The sequence below is a fragment of the Amphiprion ocellaris genome, chromosome 17 (genome assembly GCF_022539595.1).
Source record: "Amphiprion ocellaris isolate individual 3 ecotype Okinawa chromosome 17, ASM2253959v1, whole genome shotgun sequence".
Lineage (NCBI taxonomy): Eukaryota > Metazoa > Chordata > Actinopteri > Pomacentridae > Amphiprion > Amphiprion ocellaris.
In genome coordinates, this window is record NC_072782.1 from 27,870,078 (window position 1) to 27,891,368 (window position 21,291).

The 21,291-nt window shown below is 36.3% G+C and overlaps 1 protein-coding gene across 3 annotated transcripts in view; it reads right to left on the reverse strand.

The window, feature by feature from the left end:
* Positions 1-21,291, reverse strand: part of whrna (whirlin a) — a 204,357-nt gene that overhangs the window by 38,705 nt on the left and 144,361 nt on the right. For all 3 annotated transcript variants that reach the window (XM_055019461.1, XM_055019462.1, XM_055019460.1), the window contains exon 5: positions 17,565-17,601. In XM_055019461.1, the coding sequence (XP_054875436.1) occupies positions 17,565-17,601 (37 nt within the window). The remainder of the gene's footprint in view (positions 1-17,564; positions 17,602-21,291) is intronic.

The following is a 21,291-nucleotide window of genomic DNA, read 5'->3' on the forward strand; positions in this document are numbered from 1 at the left end:
TAATAAACAGAAGCAGAGATAATTTACACACAATTGAAATGACTACCGGCAGAAGAGATTTGGTGCTTCTACTCAAGTAATTTTAATCCAATTCGTGTCTGAGTGAAAATATTCAATTAACGATATCCACAAACTGTGCTGATTTAGTTGAAATATGCGGCCAAATACAGTTCATTAAAGATTTTGGATGTGACTGATAAATCTGTGAAAATTAACTAGGAGAAAAGTCTGCATTACAGCTTTTCTTTGTTACAACAGTATTATTCCAACACAGCCAATTAAACAGACTCTAAAGTATCAGATGGATAAAACCAAAAAGACAGTAGGTTGAAATGAATTCAAAGTTGATTCTTCTTTCAGCACTAGCATCTGTGATTTGTTCTCTTTTTTCCAAAGAGAACAATGAGGTGTAGTTATGAATATCCTATGTAAGATGATTCAGCTGATGCGAAAGATGAAAAGAAGAGTTTCACAACGTCAAGATATTAGTTAAACAAGCTAAAATATGCTAATTAAATGCAATAAATTCAAAATACAGACGGGAAACTTGACCTGTTGATGCCGCAAGATGAAAAGTTTCAAAGTTATCACACTTTTTTGCCGGATTTGAAATTTTATAGCCCATTAGATGAATAGAATCAGCTGCTTTACACCTCTAGATTCAACTGTGCTGTAGCCGTTTTTACTGTTCCCTGGCTTTATTCTTATTTTTTTGACACGATTTTCAGCTCCTAAGAAAACCTGTAATTATATATTAAATCCTGCGGCTCGATTGGGAATTGTGAACTATGACTTTTGAGTGACATATCATATAATTTTTTTACGAAATACGTAAAAAAAAAAGGGGGGGGGGGGGGTTAAAAATAGGATTTTGGCATCACAAGTGTTGCCAAAATCAAGCCATTTTTGGAACCCTGCGGCTCTGATATATTTTGCAGTAGAAACTTAATTCAAAGTTTAAACAGTTCACAAAGCCTTAAATGTTATTCCTCTAAATCTGTGTTTTGATGTCTTTTATGGTTTTTACGCAGTCGCAGTTTAAGTTTTACAAATTTTTGTAATATTCAGATTTTTGGTTTAGTTAAAGTGGGTGACATCATGTGACGTGCTGGATTTTCAAAATAAAATGGACTGATATAGTTTAACTGAAGAGTTTGGAAGTAGAGTGGTCTAACCCACTTTCTGTATTTTTTGAGAAAAATGGGTTCAAAGTTTAGTGTTTTCAAGAACTGTCTAACATTGGAGGCACCACTGTAACGCTATATGTGGGTTAGATCACTTTGCAACTAAAATCTAGACCATAATATATTACAGAAATGATATAAAAGTCAGTTTGGATTATCTGTGGGTTCGACCACTCTGCTTCTAACCCCCTCAATTATAGCAGGCCATGTCAACCAGAAAAAACTGCATCTGACACTTTGCTGCACTGGTTTTAAACCTCAGCCAGATTTACAGCAACTCTATTACTGAGGTAGATTGCAGCCAACAAACTTTGTCTGTTGCACTTCTGTAAACTATTATGCTAAAGTATGTTAAACATATGAGTTTGCCACTAGAGGCTGGTCAGGTTCTAAGTTGCTGCTGCTACAATCATCCACACTGTAGTTGCAAATACAGTTATTCAATCACACAAGAGGTGCTACTCCCTGCTGTAATTCCTGCTTAGGCACAGGAATTAATTTAGTTCTTTTGTTTTAATTTATTTATTGGATGTAGTCTGCATCCCTTTGTTCTTCCTCTTGAGCCCTTTGCTGTTACCCAGAGCCCCTATTCATTAAAATATATTCAACTGCATTCATCTGTCTGTTTACATGTTGCTCCCATTTCCTCTGGTGAGATGGGACGTAGAAACCAGTAAGTGCCCTCCTGCACATAGAAAACGCATTATCCTCCATTGTGATCTTTCATAAATAAAAAATAACCCCGATTACGCAGGTCACCTCATGTATTCATGTGAATAATTGCATGTAAAACCCACAAAATGTAGCTTGTAACTGTGGTTATCATAGCAAACACACAAACCATGAAGGTTTTTGAACTGATATTCAAACTTTGATCAAATCAAGGTTAAAATCATGACATTTTATTAAATAAATGACTTCATTCTACATGTCTACTTTAAAAAAATGCCAAAAATAAACTTTGCTCTGACCAGATTCTGAACAAAAAAATGTAAAAAATTCTGCGATCTTCAGTGCAGCTGTGAAGGAATAAACAACTAAACTGTGACCAACATTTACACGAAAAAAGTTTGGGAACTCTTTAGCAGAACTGGATTGAACTGCAGGCTGTGTATGCATGAAGCATATAGGATGGAAATATGGAAACGAAAAAACGTACTAGTAAGTGGTAAAACATCTATCGTATGTTGTCAGTATTGGCAGCACCCATGGGCAAAATGCTGTTTCTAGGTTTTTAAAGACTTTTGTAAAATAAACTATGAAAAAAACTGCTTTTATTGTATTTTTCTAATAACTTATGGTAATATAATTCTTCTGTGATGCAAAAAGACAATCTTGCGCTCTCTGTATGTTCATGTTGCTTTTAAAAATGAGCTCACAGTGACGAAAAATGTAACAGGATAAAAAAAACAAAACAAAACACCAAAAACTGCCTTGAGTTCAGAGGGTTATTAAGTTACTGAGAACAAAAATAGTTGAATTCTTCACGGGAGGAATTTGGATGTGTGCAACAGATACAAGAGCAATCCATATAGTTTTGACAAAGATATGGAAAGTCAATTTATTCCTGTCACAACCACAAATGTCAACTTCATATCAATAATTCAGAGAATCACCACAGTAAGGGATCCCTGTGTGGGAATTATTACATTTTGACATCATTTTATTCCAATCCATCCAACAGTTATTCCAATATTTCATTCTGGATTGAAGCTCTGTGCCAACCAGCCTCTAAACTGCACCACTAACACAATTAAAAACTGGACTGTATTCGTAACAAGGTGATAAATGTGTCGAGGACAGGTTAAATCTGTCCTGAACATCACAATCTCACTGAGGTGAAAACACGCATACAGTACCAAAAAGTCATCTTTTCTGTGACAGCCATGTTCCAAATGCTGGAATGAAATGTCAACATGAAAGTCAGAGCTTTAGATTCCCGCTGGAAGACAAGGTGTCTTGTTACCGTCACAGACCTCCTGCTTCAGAGCGTCACCCGTGTAGTTCCCAGGAGAACCTTTTCATTCTGTTTACTCTTACAGGCTCTATAAGTCTTGATCAGACTCGCTGTCAGAGTATTTATATTGCTCCTGAGCTCCTTCCAGCAGCTTTCTGAGGCCATCATGAGCTGCGGTGCAGACATATTCGGCTTTGACTTGAGAGCATCAGTGCAGAAGGACGACAGGAAGGATCTGTTGAAATCAACCCTCCAGCTCTGAGCCCAATCAAGCATAATCCCTGTGATAGTTCCTGCTTATGGTCGGCAGAGTTTAAATCTGGATATTATCTGTAGAAGGAATACAGCAAACAGGCTGCATGATGCTGTAAATCTGAACCACGTCATCCAACATGTCTGTCAGATACACAGTGCTGCCTCACTTATGATTTATTTTCAGGCTCAGATGAGCACGATATATAGTTTATACATCTGTTTACAAGCTTGAAAATCAAAAAAATATAAAAATATCAGCTTTGATTTTGTGCTTGGTATCTGTGTCTATGCTGACTTGACACTGTAAACTTCCCCCGTTGTGATCCGACAGCCGTGTAGTGGCATTTAACTGCTTCACAATTAGCATCCAAGCTTTTTGAGCAGCTGCCCTTTAAGAGGTTTGTTATTTAAATCTGCATTATTATTATGGCAGATCATCCATCCATTATCTATACGCTGCTTAATCCTCTGCAGGGCTATGACAGATCATATGCATCAATATTTTAATGATAGGTAGTTTATTTAGCCATATTTGCAATGATTTAATAATTTATTTTATTTTATTTTAGAAAGAGCTGAACTGGTACTTCTCAGTGGACGTGACGGATGGACGTACAGAAAGATAGTAGATGAATTTAACGCATGTCATCCAAGGAGGATTCCACTTGGCTTTTCCACGGTGTTTAAAGAAACAGGCAGTGTCATGGACGAACCCTGTTCTGGATAACCAACTGCATCAGCCGAAACTTAATAACTGGTCATGGCTAAAATTCATGCTAGCCCGAAAAAGATCACTTCTGTAACCCCATCTTTCCATATGTCCATCCTTCACATCCACTGAGAAGTACCAGTTCAACTCTTTCTTCCTTTGACAAAGCCATAGAGTTAAAAACATTATAGTTAATGAGTTTTCCTATGTGTCCAGACTTTAGGGACACCCTGTATACTGTCAGAAAATTCCAAGTCATGTAGTTTCATTGGATGTGTGCTACATTGTGGCTGCAACATATATTTCAAGAGCAGTTTTACTGAGATGAAGGGATGTGAATTTAAATGCAAAACATGCCAAGGCTAAGGTTCAGCTTCATAGTTTTCAGTTTTAAACAGCAGCAATTTGTGAATTTTGGTAGTTTTCATTTGAATTCTGGTTGTGGCACAATTCAAGCTCTTCAGCTGTGGTCCTGCAAGATTCCATTCGTTTTGTTTTTGCTCTTGAATCATTTTATAAAAGCACTTTACATTCTAAACACCATGCGTTATATTTGTAAAATCATCTCTACCTTCTTATGTCATTTGCACATCCAAGCACATTCTCATTTGCATGCTGTCATTCTCATATATTCTGTTCCTTTGTTCTAGATTATATTTTACATTTTTTTAATCTTCTTTCACTTTATTTTATTTCTTTAAATTTGATTTTACAAATTTTTAAAAATTGTATTAATTATTTAATTTAATTATTGAATTTATTTTAATTGAATTAAATTATTTTATTAATTTAATTATTTAATTTATTTAATTGTATTCTTTATTTTAATTTAATCATTTTTATTTTATTAATTTAATTTATTTTGCCTTCACGTTACATCCTAATATTCTGTGTTGTTTTGCTGTTTACCCCTTTGCTGAATCTCCATGCTCCTTTAACTACTTAATTTCCCTCCGGGGATTAATAAAGTCGTCTAAGTCTAAGTATTAGTCTGACCCACCGGGTATTATAAACCAATCATTTCACTTGGCTTTCTTCCTCTCATCTGTGTATTACTATTTTCCATCGCAACAGGAAACAACAACCTCCAACCAACAACCTGCCACACTTTTGCTGAGGATTTGAATCTTGCAATGAGGCAGCAATGATAGTTTTTTTTTTTTTAAGTGAATCATCCATTTTAATCACAGCGCTCATCACTCTCCACCAAAACAAATCCACTCATCGCTATTTTGAGGTAGCATCAAGGCTGTATCCTTCCTTTACCTGTGAATGGTTTGAAAAAAAACAAACAAGAGCCATTTTTTCTTCCCTTTTAGCAGAATAATAATATGGTGCAGCCAGATCTTTACATCCTATAGAAAAGCAACAGCACTCTTGAATTGTTTTCATCACCATTTATATCTAGAAGTAGTTCACCAAACCTCTAAGTGATCGCAGACTTTAACAGGTAAAACTGTGTTTGACAGACAAAAGCGATATTTACTCTGATTATTTGCTGTAATACATATTGCTGTCACTGGAACACCATTCATTTGCTGCAGATCAGGGCCCAAATGGGGTCAGAGTAGAACTAATGATTGAGGATCGCTGTGTGACTTATCCTTAATTAATTAGCTTATCGGTCTGCTTTGGCCTTTGGGCTTCAATCACAGGAGGGAGGACCGACGACGTGACCGCCGGGATGAACCCAGTCTGCAGGCAGGATACAGAAAATTAGAAGACAAACACAAAGCTCTGAGCCGGTTTAAGCGGCCCAATCAGCAGCAGATCAACCTGAGAGGGATTAATATTTATGCTGAGGACGTGTTGACACAGTGTGGGGCTGGCGGTGGGGGTCGGAGGCTTCCTGGCTCACATGGAGGAGCTGCAGTGCCGTGAATTATCACCTTCCTCCCTTCTGCTGAGCCCTGAAGCCCTGCTGCGATATATCTTACCCTCCTAATGCTTCCCTGCTCACACAGTCAGTCTGTATATCTGAATACCGCCACACAGCAGACGCTCCACCTGCATGGACTTTAAGTGTTTAGGCTTTTACTCTTTGACTCTGCTCATCAGAACCGTTGTTTTTATGTCCAACGTTTCTTTACTTCCTCCATCTGTGCACCTACAGAGAACACTTGATGTTCTTATAATCTACTTAGGGATTTAAAGAGGTGCTGCAGAACAGACCGCTGGTGATAGCAGCTGGATTTGTAATTCTATATTAGAGAACCTGAATATAAAACATGATGAAATATGTGGTCAGCTGGGAGCAGATGTGTTTCCAGAACTTATGTTTATGTGCATTTTGAAGTATTTGATGAGGAAAAGTAAAAGGAAATGGTGAAATTAAAAAAAAAGGTCTAATATCACAAAAAAAAGTTGACTTACGATGGTTTTGGAGTCTTTCAAAAAGGATTTAATGCGCTTGACATGTTTTCTGAATAAGTTCTGACACTTAACTCATATGACTAATGGGCTGTTTCTGTTTCTTTCATTGTCTTTGCTTCTGGACACCCTGAAATGTGGTTATTAATGAAAGTATTTTTCATGCTTTTTATGTTGTTTTTTTTATTTATTGTGGCTTTTTTAGCCTATTTATTTACTTATTAATCACAGGTCTATCTTAGATTTTGACTGCAAAATGCATGCTGCTGGACCAGGGTAATGAATTTTGCTCAGTCCACATTTTCATATCTGTTTTCACATCTGGAACAAACTCCCTGAAAGCTGTAGGTCTGCTCCAACTCTCCCTTCTTTTAAATCAAAGCTCAAGACTTTTCTGTTTGCCACTGCTTCCCTATTATAGCTTTTTTTAAAAAAAAAACTTTTTAAAATGCAAATTGTAATTTTATTTTTTAATATATTTCAAATTTTCCATTTCTTTTATGTTTCATTATATTTGTCATTTTAATTGTGCTCTTTCATGCTTGTCTGAATGGTTCCAATGCTTTGAATGTTTTAATGTAAAGCATATTGAGTTGCCCTCGTGTATGAAACGTGCTACAAATAAAGCTGCCTTGCCGTGCACATTTTTGAATGAAAATAAACTGAACAGAATGTAGTTTTGTTGTGAAACCAACATAATTTCTGGCCTGTCATGTGGCGGGAAAGGTAAACAGAGTCCAAAGGACTGGACTGGACCAAGTTCAACATAACCAAGCTTTCTTTGTGTAATTCGGCTCGACAAAAACTAAAGCCTCAGTCAGCGTTAACGGGTATTACAAAGGTGATTATCAACTTTCTTTGTTAACTCAGGTTTCCAGCTTCAAACTATGTGTACCTTCACATAAAATGAGAATTTTAACGCATCATTTGACTCTTCTTCCACACAAAATAAAATGATTGTGTATGACGGTTAAAAGCTGCTACTGGAAATGATGCAAGATGGGAATGCTGGTAGAAAAGTGTTAAACATGTTAATATATATATTTTTCCAAACAGTGCAGCTGCACAATGAAGTTATTAAACTTTAAAATTCATATATTTATTCATGATATTATATTAAAGTGCATGTAGATCTGACACTGTCCCATAATGAAGGAAATAATTTCAATTTGTGGCCAAATCAAAGTGAGGCTAATGTTACTGACTGAATATTCTCTGTAATAAAACCAGTAGAATTATTAGTGTTCCAGTGTTCTATCAGCTGTTGTACCAGCATGGAAACAGACCAAACATAAAAACATATTAATACGATTTCTGCATCACCAGCTGAAAACATGTTGGGTTCCCATGGCAACGTGATGCAAACAGTGTGTGATACCGTAACTGCTTTATTCAGTGGTTTTAGTAACGTACAGCTCAACATATTTACAGATAAAATTTTTTCCTTCAGCTAAGAATCTGTATCGCTCATAAATAATCGCCAGTAAAAGCTAGTACAGCCCTCAAGTCTTAGGAGAAGATAGAAGCCTTAAACTAACATCCCATGATGGACCAATGAGCATTAGTCTCGGTAATAAGTTTCCTTTTATGTCCATCTTTACTTTCAGTTTCAACTGGTTTTCTGGTTACGTTTAGGCCCCAAACTACAAGGAGTCCACTGTCCTCAGTTTGAGGCTGATCAAGGAAATAGCGCTTAATAGGAGAGGAAAAGTGGACATTCAATACAAACATCCTCCTTCATACACAAACCCATAGAAATGCATACACATTAACATGTACACACATATATATATACACACAAAATGGCTTCCTCCCCACAGGATTCTTTGACCTGGAGGGTCCGAAGGTACCACTTTGACCAAATAACATGAATTTCATGGAGGTCAGTCTATAGGACGAGGGTTTCAAATGGACGCACAGCTTGTTTCTAACAGCACGATAGAACACCAATGATATCACGGTGTTGACACTTTAATAACAGTGTCAGTGTTAGTATCAGACCGCCTCAGTGGCCATGAAGAGTCCACGTAGAGGACAGAGCAGAGGGGAAAATAGCTGGTTTACAGATCAGGTGGTTCAGTCCAAGGGTGAACGCATTTATTTCTATGGGGACATAAGAGTCCAGTGTATTGTCCAGAGAACTATGTTGCCATGGATTGTTTTTAAAATTAGTTTGATGTTAACGAAGTGTTTGATGCAACTTACGTATTTAGTTTTCCAAAAGTTAGCCCTATTTTCATTGGTTACTAATCTAACTATGAATTACCAGAACGTAGCATCTCCCAGTCTTGAAGTCCCTCTCTTGTCATTGATTAACCCTCTAAAAATTCATCTATGTGCATCAAAGTTGCATAAAAATAATTCCTTCAAGCCTTAAAACTGCTTCAATCAGATCTATAAAGTCCCTGCTATGGACAGAAACATATTACACAGGCCAAAGGGTTCAAATTATGAAAGCCTGGAGGATCAATGAGCTCCGACGTTAACGGTTCTGCTCTCGTACTGGAGAAATTAAAAACATAGATTTCCTATTTAATATTGCTACATAAACATTATCTTGCACATTTTTTATCTCAGCAACTCTGCTTCTGATTTGTCTATGATGCATTTTCAGAAGGAGTCTCTGAAGCTGAAGCGCAACAAGTCTTGAAACACAATCAATCTGTGGAAACATACAGCGAAAGTCCTTCACACACAGTCAGAGAAATGTTTTCCACTGCTTAGCTTCTAGTTTTATACATATTTATATATGGGTTCATGATTATAAGTGACCGTTGTGCAGCTGATTGTTTAGCTAGAGCATATTGTTCATAAATTCAGTTTCAGTTGCAGAGCAGGAGCAGAATTAATGATTTGAAGGCTGCAGGAAAACTGTCTGGATGTTGGTGTTGGCAGTGGTAGAGGAATTGCCCAAAACTTTATTCTTAAGTATTAACAGATGAGCAAAACTGCTAAAATCACAATGATATGCATCCCTTCTCCTTACCTCACCAAAACCTCAAACACTGTAAAACTACTCCACACAATTCACTAATACATGTTCAAAGGATATACTGATTCTGGAGAAGAATAACACACGACCATTCAAGTTGACAGGACTGGTTCTTTAGTAAAACCTAAAAGTCTGAATCTGTGTTTTTGTCATCGATGCAGTTTCAATGTCTAAATGCTCCGCCATGGTGCATAAAAACACCTAAAGGACATGCTAACACTTTTTTTTTCTCGAGAAGTAGTCTTTAAGGAGTTCTTGAGGATGTTCCAAATGGATGTTGCAGTTTTAAGTGACATGTCTCAAGAACTATCACATGGATTTTCATTTAGTTTAAGATGAAATAAGATTAGCCTTGATTAATGCCACAGTTGGTAAATTTACAGTGTACAGTAGCAAAGGGGATAGTGCAAACATGTAGGAAACATCAGCAGGAAATAGAACTAAACTGGGGTCACTTAGAAATGTCGTTATTTTTGAAAGAAAAGCATTTTTTTCTTTCAATGAAGATAGCATTAAATTAATCAGAAATCCAGTCTAGACATAGTTAATGTGGTAAATGACTATTCTAGCTGGAAACAGCTGATTTTTAATGGAATATCTCCATAGCGGTACAGAGGAACATTTCCAGCAACCATCACTCCTGTGTTCTAATGCTACATTGTGTTAGCTAATGGTGTTGAAAGGTTCAGTGATGATTAGAAAACCCTTGTGCAGTTATGTTATCACATGAATAAAAGTGGGAGTTTTCATGGAAAACATGAAAGCGTCTGGGTGACGTCAAACTTTTGAACGGTAGTGTAATTACCGTCACTTTGGGCGTATTAGCGAGCTGATGTTAGCACTTAGCTACAAGCACAGTGTCCCAGAACAATAACTTCCACAGTTGTCGTCAATAACAACAAAGACAATGAAATAATTCAACAAAATTGCTCTCAAGCCGGACTGACTAGAAAATTATCCCATTTAAAAACCTGCTGCAGAGCATCATAACCTCGACTAGTCGGAGCATAAATACCATTTTAAATAGCAAAATGCGGAATTGCTATCCATGAAGTCCAGGGGCACAGCGTGGATTGTTCTCATGGATTGTCTTTGCAGTGCAGGTTGAACACCAGCTTGTTTTATTACCTTTGCCTGTTTCTCTGCTCTGCTGCAGATGGAAAAACAGGAGGCCAGATAGCGGAGTGGAATTTATTAGGAAAGTAAAAGCAAGTATCAGATGTTTCCTCAAGAAGAAGCTCGACTGGACGAGACGATAACGGATGGAGTTTACAGATCAGACAGTCACGCTATAGGGGATGTTTACAAGTTTGGAAATAATCAGGAAAATCCTTTAAACTGATTTTTGTATTAAATTTTCCAGCTCTTGTGGTATTTGTGTCTGGCAGACGATGAGATGTGAAAACTTGTAAAAGCGCAGGTGTTCTTGCCAATTCAATTTGCAAAGACACCAGTCAAATAACTGCAACATCAAAGCCTCCGATCCAACCTGAACTTTTGTCACGTCACCTCAATTTCACAACGAAGCGCGGAATAAATCAGAAACGCCAAACAAACAAACTAAAAGGCACAGAAATGAAATAGATCCCACGCATGGAGCTGTGCAGAAGGAGGGGAAATATTTATGAATTTTCAGCAAGGAGAATGCAGAGAAGCAGTATTTCTGACCTGATGTTTTTAACAGCATCATAGTCTCATATCAGCGCTTGCTGATGGGCTCTTTTGGCAGCAGTGCTAGCAGTTTTTCATTTCTTTTTTTTTTTTACTGCACACATGGAGAAGAAGCCAGTAAGATGGTGAATGTTCTGTGAAATCTCAGAGCAGATGAAAGACACTAAGTGTCATGAATTCTCCAGGCTGAACAGAGGAGGATACTGAGCTGAGATGGTTTTTCACACATGACTGATTGTAATGCAGCGAGTCCTACAGGCCCAGAATCCACAGATTAAGTCTCTATACGCTGCAGGAGCTGCAACACTTTGGCATCAATAAATGAAGTATTATAGTATTAGAGTTAATAGGTAGAGAATAAATGCATTAGTTATAGGTTGAAATGCTTTGAAATAATCAATGATATACTATCATGCAAATAACCTCATGCAAAAAACATTTCAATTAACCCCACAAAGAACTCAGCTGTTTTAATGGTAATTTCTTTAAGCTCTTCTCTTGGTCATTAGAATGGTTTTCTATACAAACTGTACTTTGTTTTGTTTTTTAAACAGCTCATTCTATCCAAATCCTGCATATCTGACATAATAATGTTAGCAGAATGTTTTTATATTAGTCTTTTTGTTAAAGAAAAACATCTTGGGTTCTGAAAGTGTTCTGTTTTTACACGTATCTCTTCATAGAACGCTGGTAGTAGAGATTTATTGTCAGCATAATTGTGTAGGAGCAATATCAAAAGCACGATGGTGGGATTCTCAGATTTAGAAATTGGGGAAAGAATATACACAGTAAAAAAATGCAATTTCTTTGATAATTTACTGTTATTTTAAAGATTTTCTCTGCTTTGTTAAATTATAGACAATAACAAGTATAATTACAGAAAAAAATATAATTCACAAATTGACTATAAAAACAGGTAAAAACTGTAAAAGTCATTAAAAATCTGTAATTTTATAAATAGTTAATATTTTATACTTCTTTTTTTTACACTGTTTGGCTATAAAATTACGCCTTTTTTTACTGTATTTTAATCAGCAAAAAACGCTAACTATTTTACAGATATTGATTACAATACAGATCACAGATATGTCACTATTTAAAAGGAAACTTAGGTAAAATACAAAAACAAAAATATGGTCAATATTTTTTTAAATCTGTTTTGTTAAATTACACATAATATCTAGTAAAATCAGAAATAAATAGTATTAATTGACACATTGACTGTAAAAAACAAAACAAAAAAGTGTAGATAAAGTCCACATCAAAAGTGTGTATTTTAACAAATAGTAATTAATATTTTTTACAACGTGAGACCATAAAAATACAGAGTTTTATCATATTCAAAGCTGCTAAAACATGTCATTATATTTCAGAAATTTGCCTCAATTTTCACCATTTTTATTTCTATTTATTTTTATGAATTATTATTTTTTTTTTTTTTTACAGTTTTTTATTTAACTTGTTTTGGCACCTTTGCTGCCAGATTTTCACTATTTTCTCATGAATTAAAAAAAAAATTATCTTTTATTTAATCTGTCAATAATTTATTGTCTAAAGTATTCACATACTGTAGGTTATTTGCTAACGTGGAGATTTAACCAATTGTTTGACCACAACTTTTACATCATTACAAAGAAAATCAAATTCATAATTTTGCGTTTATTTTTTATAAAAAGTGGGATACACCATCAGCCTCATATATACTTTATGGTGCACAGACAACGAGTGTGGAGGAAAAGTTGAGTTCTGCTGGTTGTTTTGATATGCAGTAAGACGACTGTACGAATCGATCTGAACTTCATGACTTATTCAGCCCAGAAGCAGGAGTGTGAACGGCTGAGTGAAGTTGTTATTTCACATCTGTCTTCATAACATTATTACTTGGGAAATATGGAACCGGCATAATTACAAAGTTGCTGTTCTGCTCTTTCCATTAATATGATTTTAACATATCTATGCAACGACAAGACTAATATGTGTGGAGATGAACAGAGAGCCGCAATGAAGGTTGCAACTCTGATTAAATTTGATGGAAATTCAAGATTATTTTCACACTTTGTCTCACAAACGTGCAACTGGAGTAGCTGGAAAGGTCAACTCACAGCGTTTCATTTAATATGCACCACACCTCCCTGCAATGAATACTTCGGGAGCAATTCAGCCGAGGAGAAGGGATGTGGATTTGGATGCAAAGTGCGTCCAGTGGGAGTTAATAAACAGCAGATAAAATCGACCAGCGGATTTGTGGAATAATAAAAAGTAATGAAAGGACAGGAGTTTGTAGTCATACCAGGGATCCTATAAAAAATACACATAGCGAAGAATGATGAAAAGTGGATGTAAATGGATGCAAATGTGAGTTAGAGAGAGTTTCAGCAACAAAAAAAACGATAAAAATTTTTTTTTGCTGATAAAAATAAAAGAAACAGAAGGAAAATAAGAGAAAAACTGAGCTTTCTCTAAGTTTTCTGTGACACTAGAGACTCCAGTTTGCATCTTGTCTTTCATGATTCCCAAACTGTCACTTTTCAGATGAATTTACTTGTTTAAACTTCAGATCCTAACCATAAAGTTGAAGTGTAGTGACCAATTTTGACTGTTCGGCTATTTAGACAACTGAAATTTAAACACTGCAACCTTTAACAAAATCTATGTAAAGGACATTCTGAAATTTGTTTGTAAATATGATAAATGTCAGGAAAAACTTAGAAATAATGAAAACCGACTCTCAGTATAATGCTAAACTGGATTAGCATTAGCATCGGCAATTCTTTCACTCGTTTCCTTGTTACTGCTGCAGCTACAAAACTTTTTTCTAATAAAAATAAGAAAAACAGAAGGAAAATAATGTGAAGTGAGTTTATTGGAAGCTTTTAGACACCAGTTTGCTTCATGTCTTCTACTGAAACTTCAGATCTTACCCATAAAGTTGACGTTTAGTGACCAATTGTGTCTCTGGCTATTTAGATAACTGAAATTTAATTGCATACAGTGGAAATACTGCAACTTTTAATAAAATTGCTGCAGAGGAAATTCAGAAGTTTGTTTCTAAATATGATAAATATCAGGCAAAAATTATAAATAACAATGCAAAAAGGCTCTCTCACTATAATGCTAAACTGGATTAGCATTAGTGCATTAGCATCAGCAGTTGTTTCACTTGTTTTTGAGTTACAACTGCAACTGTTGTTTGCTAACTCACTACGCAAACTTATCTTTCCTGGATGCCACAATTTGAAGAAAAGCTCTGTATTCTTGTTTAAACTTCCTAGAACTGATGAGATGATGAAAAGGTGAATCGATTTTGTCACATTGATGGAAAACTGAGGATCACCATCATTATTCACCTCGAAATATATGAACTTGTTTTTAATCTTTTAAATTCAGCTGGGTGGTTCAGTCTTCTGCAGCATGACAAACCAAAAAGAACACATACTTTTTTCCCGCTATAGCTTCTGACTTTAACATTGAGGCTAAACATTTCTGCAGAGTTTCCCTTTTATCTCTGAGCTCTTGATCAGTTAGCGGCGCCTTTTACCTCACACGGAGCATCGGAAAAGGGAAAAGCTTCGACAGTAATCGCAGACACCACTCTGCGGTGCAGCTAACGGGTCAAAACAAAGTCTACAAATTACTTTTAAACCCCGAAGTCTGGAGGAAACAAGCTCCCCTTCTTCTAGAAATGCCTTCGATCTATGTCCTCGCTTACAGTGTTGCTTCCTGGCCTCTGTCAGGAGAAGACTGTCCATCAGAGTTTCCATAATGAAAAGTGAGCTTTCCCTCTCACCTTCCTCCCCCTCGTTCTTTCTCTGCTGTCAGCCGCTGTCTCCTCCAACTTTCCTCTCATTTCTACATTCAAACACACTCTCCTGTTTTGCAAAGTCACGATCAAAGTCAGTAGTAAAGACAGTGGAAGTGCGCTTTCTGAACGGAGGATAGCTCTAAGATACAAGCTAATAACGCAGTCTCTGGATTGATGATATGGTGATCATCGTATTTAGCATACTGACTTTAAAAGGTTTCAACATGACGTCCTACTAATACACTCTATTACACAAAACTCCAGGTGATCTTATTAGCCCAAATCTGAGCTTGAAGTGCTGTTTAGCTGAGCAGCTCTAAACCCCAAAGCAGAAAACCTACTGTGACAAACCAAGACATTAAAGCACATAAAAAGGTGAGACCTGACAGGTACGGCTTGTTCTTTCCCAATCAGTAGCAAAAAATAATCATTTCTGGTGGCATTTTTATTCCTTTTGTAAAAAAATTGAAACAGCGGAGAGGGGCAGGAAAGTTGAAGACCAAGAATTAGGGAATGAGATGCAGCAAAGGATCCCAAGGCAGGAATTAAACCAGGGGATCGCTCAGGACGCCAACCGCTCAGCTAAAGGTCACCTTACTCACTAAAAATCTGCAACAAGAATAGCTTCGCTTAGTCAGATCATTCTGCAGTACAGAGGCAGCACTTTATGCTTTAAGATTGTTTTCCAACCCACACTGCCAGACATGATTTATTATGATATATGCATGATGTGGTGACATATTTATGTTTGACATGCTTTAATTTTGGTTTTAGGTAAAGGTGCAGTTAGACAATTCTGCAGTACAGAAGCAGCAGAATGTTTTTAGATTATATTCGAACAAACACTTCCACTTGTGGTTCATTATGATACAGGCATAATGTGGTGATATATTTATGTTTGATATGCTTCAATCTTGATTTTAGTTTGAGGTGGAGTCAGACCATTCTGCAGTACACAAGCAGCAGAATGTGCTTTTAGATTATTTCCCAACACAAACTTCCAGCTGTGATTCAATATGATACTCAAAATGTGGTTACATATTTATGTTCGATATGTTTTAATCTTGATTTTGGTTTGAGATGCTGTCAGACCATTCTCTGGTACAAAAGCAACACTTTATACTTGTAGATTAATTTCCAAATCAAATTTCTACATGTACTCGAATATGATATACGTGTAATGTAGCAATATATTTATGTTTAACAAGCTTTAATCTTGATTTTAGTTTGATGTGCAGTCAGACCATCCTCCAGTATAGGAGCACCACAATATGCTTTTAGATTATTGTCCAACCTTCACTTCCAAATATGGCTGATTATGATCTATGTGGTTTTCTATGCATGTTTGGCATGCTGAAATCTTGATTTTAGTTGAAGAGCTGTCAGACCATTCTGTAGTACGGAAGCAGCAGACTATGCTTTTACATTATATTCCGACCCACACTTGCAGCTGCGATTCTATATGATATATGCAAAATGTGGTAACATATTTATGTTTAACAAAATGTAATCTTAATTCTAGCTCCAGGTGCAATCAGAGCATTCTGCAGTGCAGAAACAGCAAAATAAAGCTTTAAGATTATTTTGCGCCCCACACTTGCAAATGTGGTTCATTATCATATATGGGATTATATATTTATGTTTGACATGCTTTCATTTAGACTTTAGTTTGAGGTATAGTCAGACCTTTCTGCAGTACCGAAGAAGCAAAATAAAGCCTTTAGATTATTGAAATTTATATTTCCCAATGTGATTACGTGATTGATTATATGTACATAATGTGGTTACATACTTGTTTCATATATTTACATTAGACAAGCTTTAATCTTGATTTTAGCTTGATGTGCAGTCAGATCATTCTGTAATACATAGGCAGTAAAATATGCTTTTAGATTATTTTCCAACTTACACTTCCAGATGTAGTTAATTAAGATGTATAGATAATGTGGTGACATATTTGTTTGGCATGTTTTAATCTTGACCTTAGTTCAACATAAAGCCAGACCATTCCTCAGTACACAAGCAGCACAATAAAGCTTTTAGATTATTTTCAAACCCACAATTCCAGATATGGTTAATTAAAATATATAGATAATGTGGTGATACATTTGTTTGACATGATTTTAGTTTGTTGTATTGTCAACCTATTCTGCAGTGCAGATCACAACACCTCCTTTTTATTCTGCTATAGGGGAAAAAAACCTCTGACTTTTTTTTGCGTGACTTTAAACTAATCACGGTTGTATGAGGCAACAATAAGTCCATGATTCAGCAATGGCCTAGCATTAAAATAAGAATGGGGGCTTGTTTTGGTGGAACATTTGCACGCAAGGTGGCGAAAACTGTAAAAATGGCTAATTCGCAAAAAAAAAAAAGAGCAGAGATGCCTTACTGCATGAGCCAAAGAGTTCTCGTTGTTTCCCCGTCATGAACGAACTTTTGAAAATGTTTGGCGAGTCAGACCACTGCAAGAGTAACCGACGACCTCAACATTGTCTCCTTTCCATACCATTCTCCAGGTCAGCATTGGCATTAACAGAGAATTGGACGACCGGAGAGATAATCACCCCCCTCGGGTACTTAGCGCACGCACATACAAAGAGGAAATTACTTATGAAGCTCACCTTTCCTGCTGCAGACGCTCCTTGGTCCATAGAGAAGCTGCAGAGAAACAGATGAAGAGGACAAATTAATCACCGAGGGAGAGTCGAGTCTTCCAATTTAATGCGCACCAACAAATTCCACGCATTATAGTCACAGAGAGGTCATCCTGCAACATACTCGAAAACCAAGAGTCATCATATCTGACGATGTAAGAAAAAATCATGATCCATTCAATAATGCAACAGGTGTAAAAACAACATAATTATTTCTATAGGAGGCCTGATGCTAAAGAACTGTACATGTACTTAGATGAAAATGATGAAAATAGTAATAAAGTCATTAAACTCTAAATAAAGGGGAATGATTCTAGCTCTGTTCAAACTGCAGTAACGCTCTTAAAGACAGCTTACAGAGCATGAGCAGATTTTATTTCCTTATGACCTCTACATTTGACACATTTCGCTGGATTTAAGATGTCTTTTTGGCCTTTTTACAGACACTAATACAAAAAATGATGTGCATATACAGTCAGTAAACATATATGAGTGTTTCATAATCAGCATTAAAGACGTGAACTTCCAGAGTGACTAAAGAATTAATAGTGAATAATATATTTCACCAGCTTCCTAACATATTTGAGCTTGGCGTGGAAAAGAGGATTTGAAACATCTTGACTGACAGCTTTTCATCTTTTTTAAATGTATTTCTTATTTAATGGAGACTGGTAAGTGCACGGTACTCCAGATTTTTAAGTCTTCATCGTGACTTTTTTGTTCTTCAGAGATGCTGGACAGAAACGCATTTTAACAGGGGAATGTGAAGCGTCTGCCAGTGAGGCTTTTCAATACATTTAAAGCACGGACAGTGAAATGCATGTCGTGAAAACACACCAACACTTTTTTCCTCTCTCTCCGATGACATAAAAGGAAGGATTTTGAAACGTATGTCATTTTTTTTCAGCCTCATACTCCCGCTCCACTCGAGTAGATGTCTTCACATCCTCAAGCGCCCGTAAAAAGTTAAAAAAAAAAAAAAAAAAAAAAGGCTCTAAATCCACGAGCGAACGTGACAACTCAAAGCACAGCCTTCAGGGGCTGAGAAGTAACAGAGAATTAAACCGGAGACCAGAAAATACTGCAGTCCCACAGAAAAACAAAGCGCGTTGACCTTGTTTTGGGATTCAAATTCAATTAGTCCAGCTGACTTTGGAGACCAACTCAGCTGTTTATTCTCTCTTTTTTTACTGATTCTGCAAATGTCTGCTCCCCGGATGCCCTCATTCATCGCAATGCCAGATAATTATCAGGCTTTAAAGAGAAGATATTTAATGAAGCAGTGTGAATGTGTGCAGCACTTTAAAGTTACTGAATTCAAATGTGTAAAATAGAGCAATGAAACAAGCAGAAAAATTCCTTTTTTAAAAGCTAAAACTGCAATCAACACACCAACTTTTAACTTAATCTCCTGTCCCTGATGCAATTACTATCATTTAGAACTAGAAAGACCTGAAACAGATGCATCCAATAATGGACATTTATGTACAGCCAGTTATGTATCACAGTAAAGATCGACATTAAGTAGTAAAACATAATTGTAGGGCAGTGGGGCATCTAAAATGTCAACTTTTTAGCTTCCTCCTGGAGCATTTTCTGAAAAATTTATGGAAATTTATGTGTGCATCCAACATGCTAAAGTGACGAATGAAGGCAAAGACGAAAAAACATCAGTATATCCAGTTTTTTGCCAAATCTCCTGCTTTATATTCCATTTTTTCTTTATATGCTATTAAATAATCTCAAATGAAATTTCAAGACTCTTTGGAAATTTGGAACTCAGTTTGCATTTGTGGAACTGCTGAGCCACGATGCTGACTGCTCATTTTGCTCATTATATGTCTTTCATAGTCCAAAAAACATCATATGGACATGCTAACATGGTAAATAACATTCTCCAGAGGGGGTTGTTTCACTTTCTCATAACCAAGCTAATCAATAAAACTCTTTTTTAAGGCCAACACATCAACTTTTAACTTAATCTCCTGCTCCTGATGCAGTTATTCTCATTTAAAACAAGAAAAACCTGAGACAGATGCATCCAATAATGGGCATTTATGTACAGTCAGTCATGTATCACGGCAAAGATAGACATGAAGTAGTAAAACATAATTGTAGGGCAGTGGAGCATCTTATGTCAATTTTTTTAGCTTCGTCCTAGAGCATTTCTGTATTTATAAAAAAGTGCATGAAAACACAATTTCAAAATTCATATGTGCATCCAACATGCTGAAGAGACTGTACATCATCACAAACATACCATCAACGTGGTAAAGCATGGTGGTGGCAGTATCATGATGTCAGGGTTGGCAAGAACTTTCAGTATTTCAAGTTGCATGCACCAGTTTTTCAGTTATATGCTATTAAAAAACCTCAAATCAAATGGGACTGTTAATTTATTTATTACATTTATGCAAATGTGCTGATATTAGTAGTAGCAGTTTAACCTAAACTTTACAGAGTGAAATGAATCAAAAACCATCTGTCACTTGCTTCTGCTGGAAACTGCGGTAATGACTCTGATGATACATCTGGGATGGAGGGAGCCGAGCAGAAATTCGTTGTTACGTAAATATTAAATGCTTCTTATTGTTTTGGAGAGGAGATCCATGTTGTTGGTTTGGTTGTGTGTCACTGAGCTGATGAGAAAACGAGTCTGGCATTTCCATGACACTTTAATTTGGTTGTTGGGCAGCACATTTCTTCCAGGTTGTGAGCAGCAGATGCATGTTGTTCAGGTGTGGCGTTTTGAAAGAAGCTGCAGATTGCATGTTTTTACCACAAAATAAAACGAGCGAGAGTGTTGTCATGTGAATGATGGATGTCTGAGCACCCTAGATGGTTAAATTCTGTGACTATATTCAAAGAAAAACATGATGTTTTACCGTGTGTTCACTGACATCAGCACACCTTCATTTGTTGGCTTTGGGCTTCAGGCTTTCAATGATTTTAGAGGTGAAGAAGTCAATTTGCAGTATTTTTCTGTGTTGATAAGGCGACTAATTACAGTTTTTCTGTGAAGCATTTCCATTCCACCATGTTACCTGCACTGAGGCAAGTTTAGTGAATGTCAGAGCAACTGTTAATAATGAAACTCGTGTTTTTTTAAAGGCCAAAATCACTGCTGACATATAAAAATTAATTAATCTTCATTTGGTGATTTCTGCTGATATTCACCTTTGATTCTGACATCTTTTGAGACAAAAAAAATACAGATTCTACATCTTCTCTGCTAATTAATGCTGCACCTACAAAATCATCATGTGCAGTTTCTAAACCTACTGTGACACATGTAGCAGCAGAAGTGGAAAAATACCATAAATCACAATATGTCACTTAAATTTCCAGACCAATATTTAATATACACTATTGCATATGTTATTCTAGCTCAAGAAAATACACAAAATTCTCATGTATTCAATAAAATCTTTACAAAACTGTACAGTGCAGTAATACAACAAGTTTATTTTGACCTACTTTGTTTCTTTAGTTCTGATTCTCAGTCCAGCCTGCAGAAAATACGCTTATTCTGAGACAAATCTAATGTACAAAGATTGATATCACTCTCATGTCTGGATGTTTAATGGAAGCTACAGACATGAGAATGAACTAAGTTTAGCATTAAGTGCAGAGATTTCAGGAAATTAGAAGAAACTTTCCAATCTTCTGAAAGTGCATAATGTGTTGGTTTTAC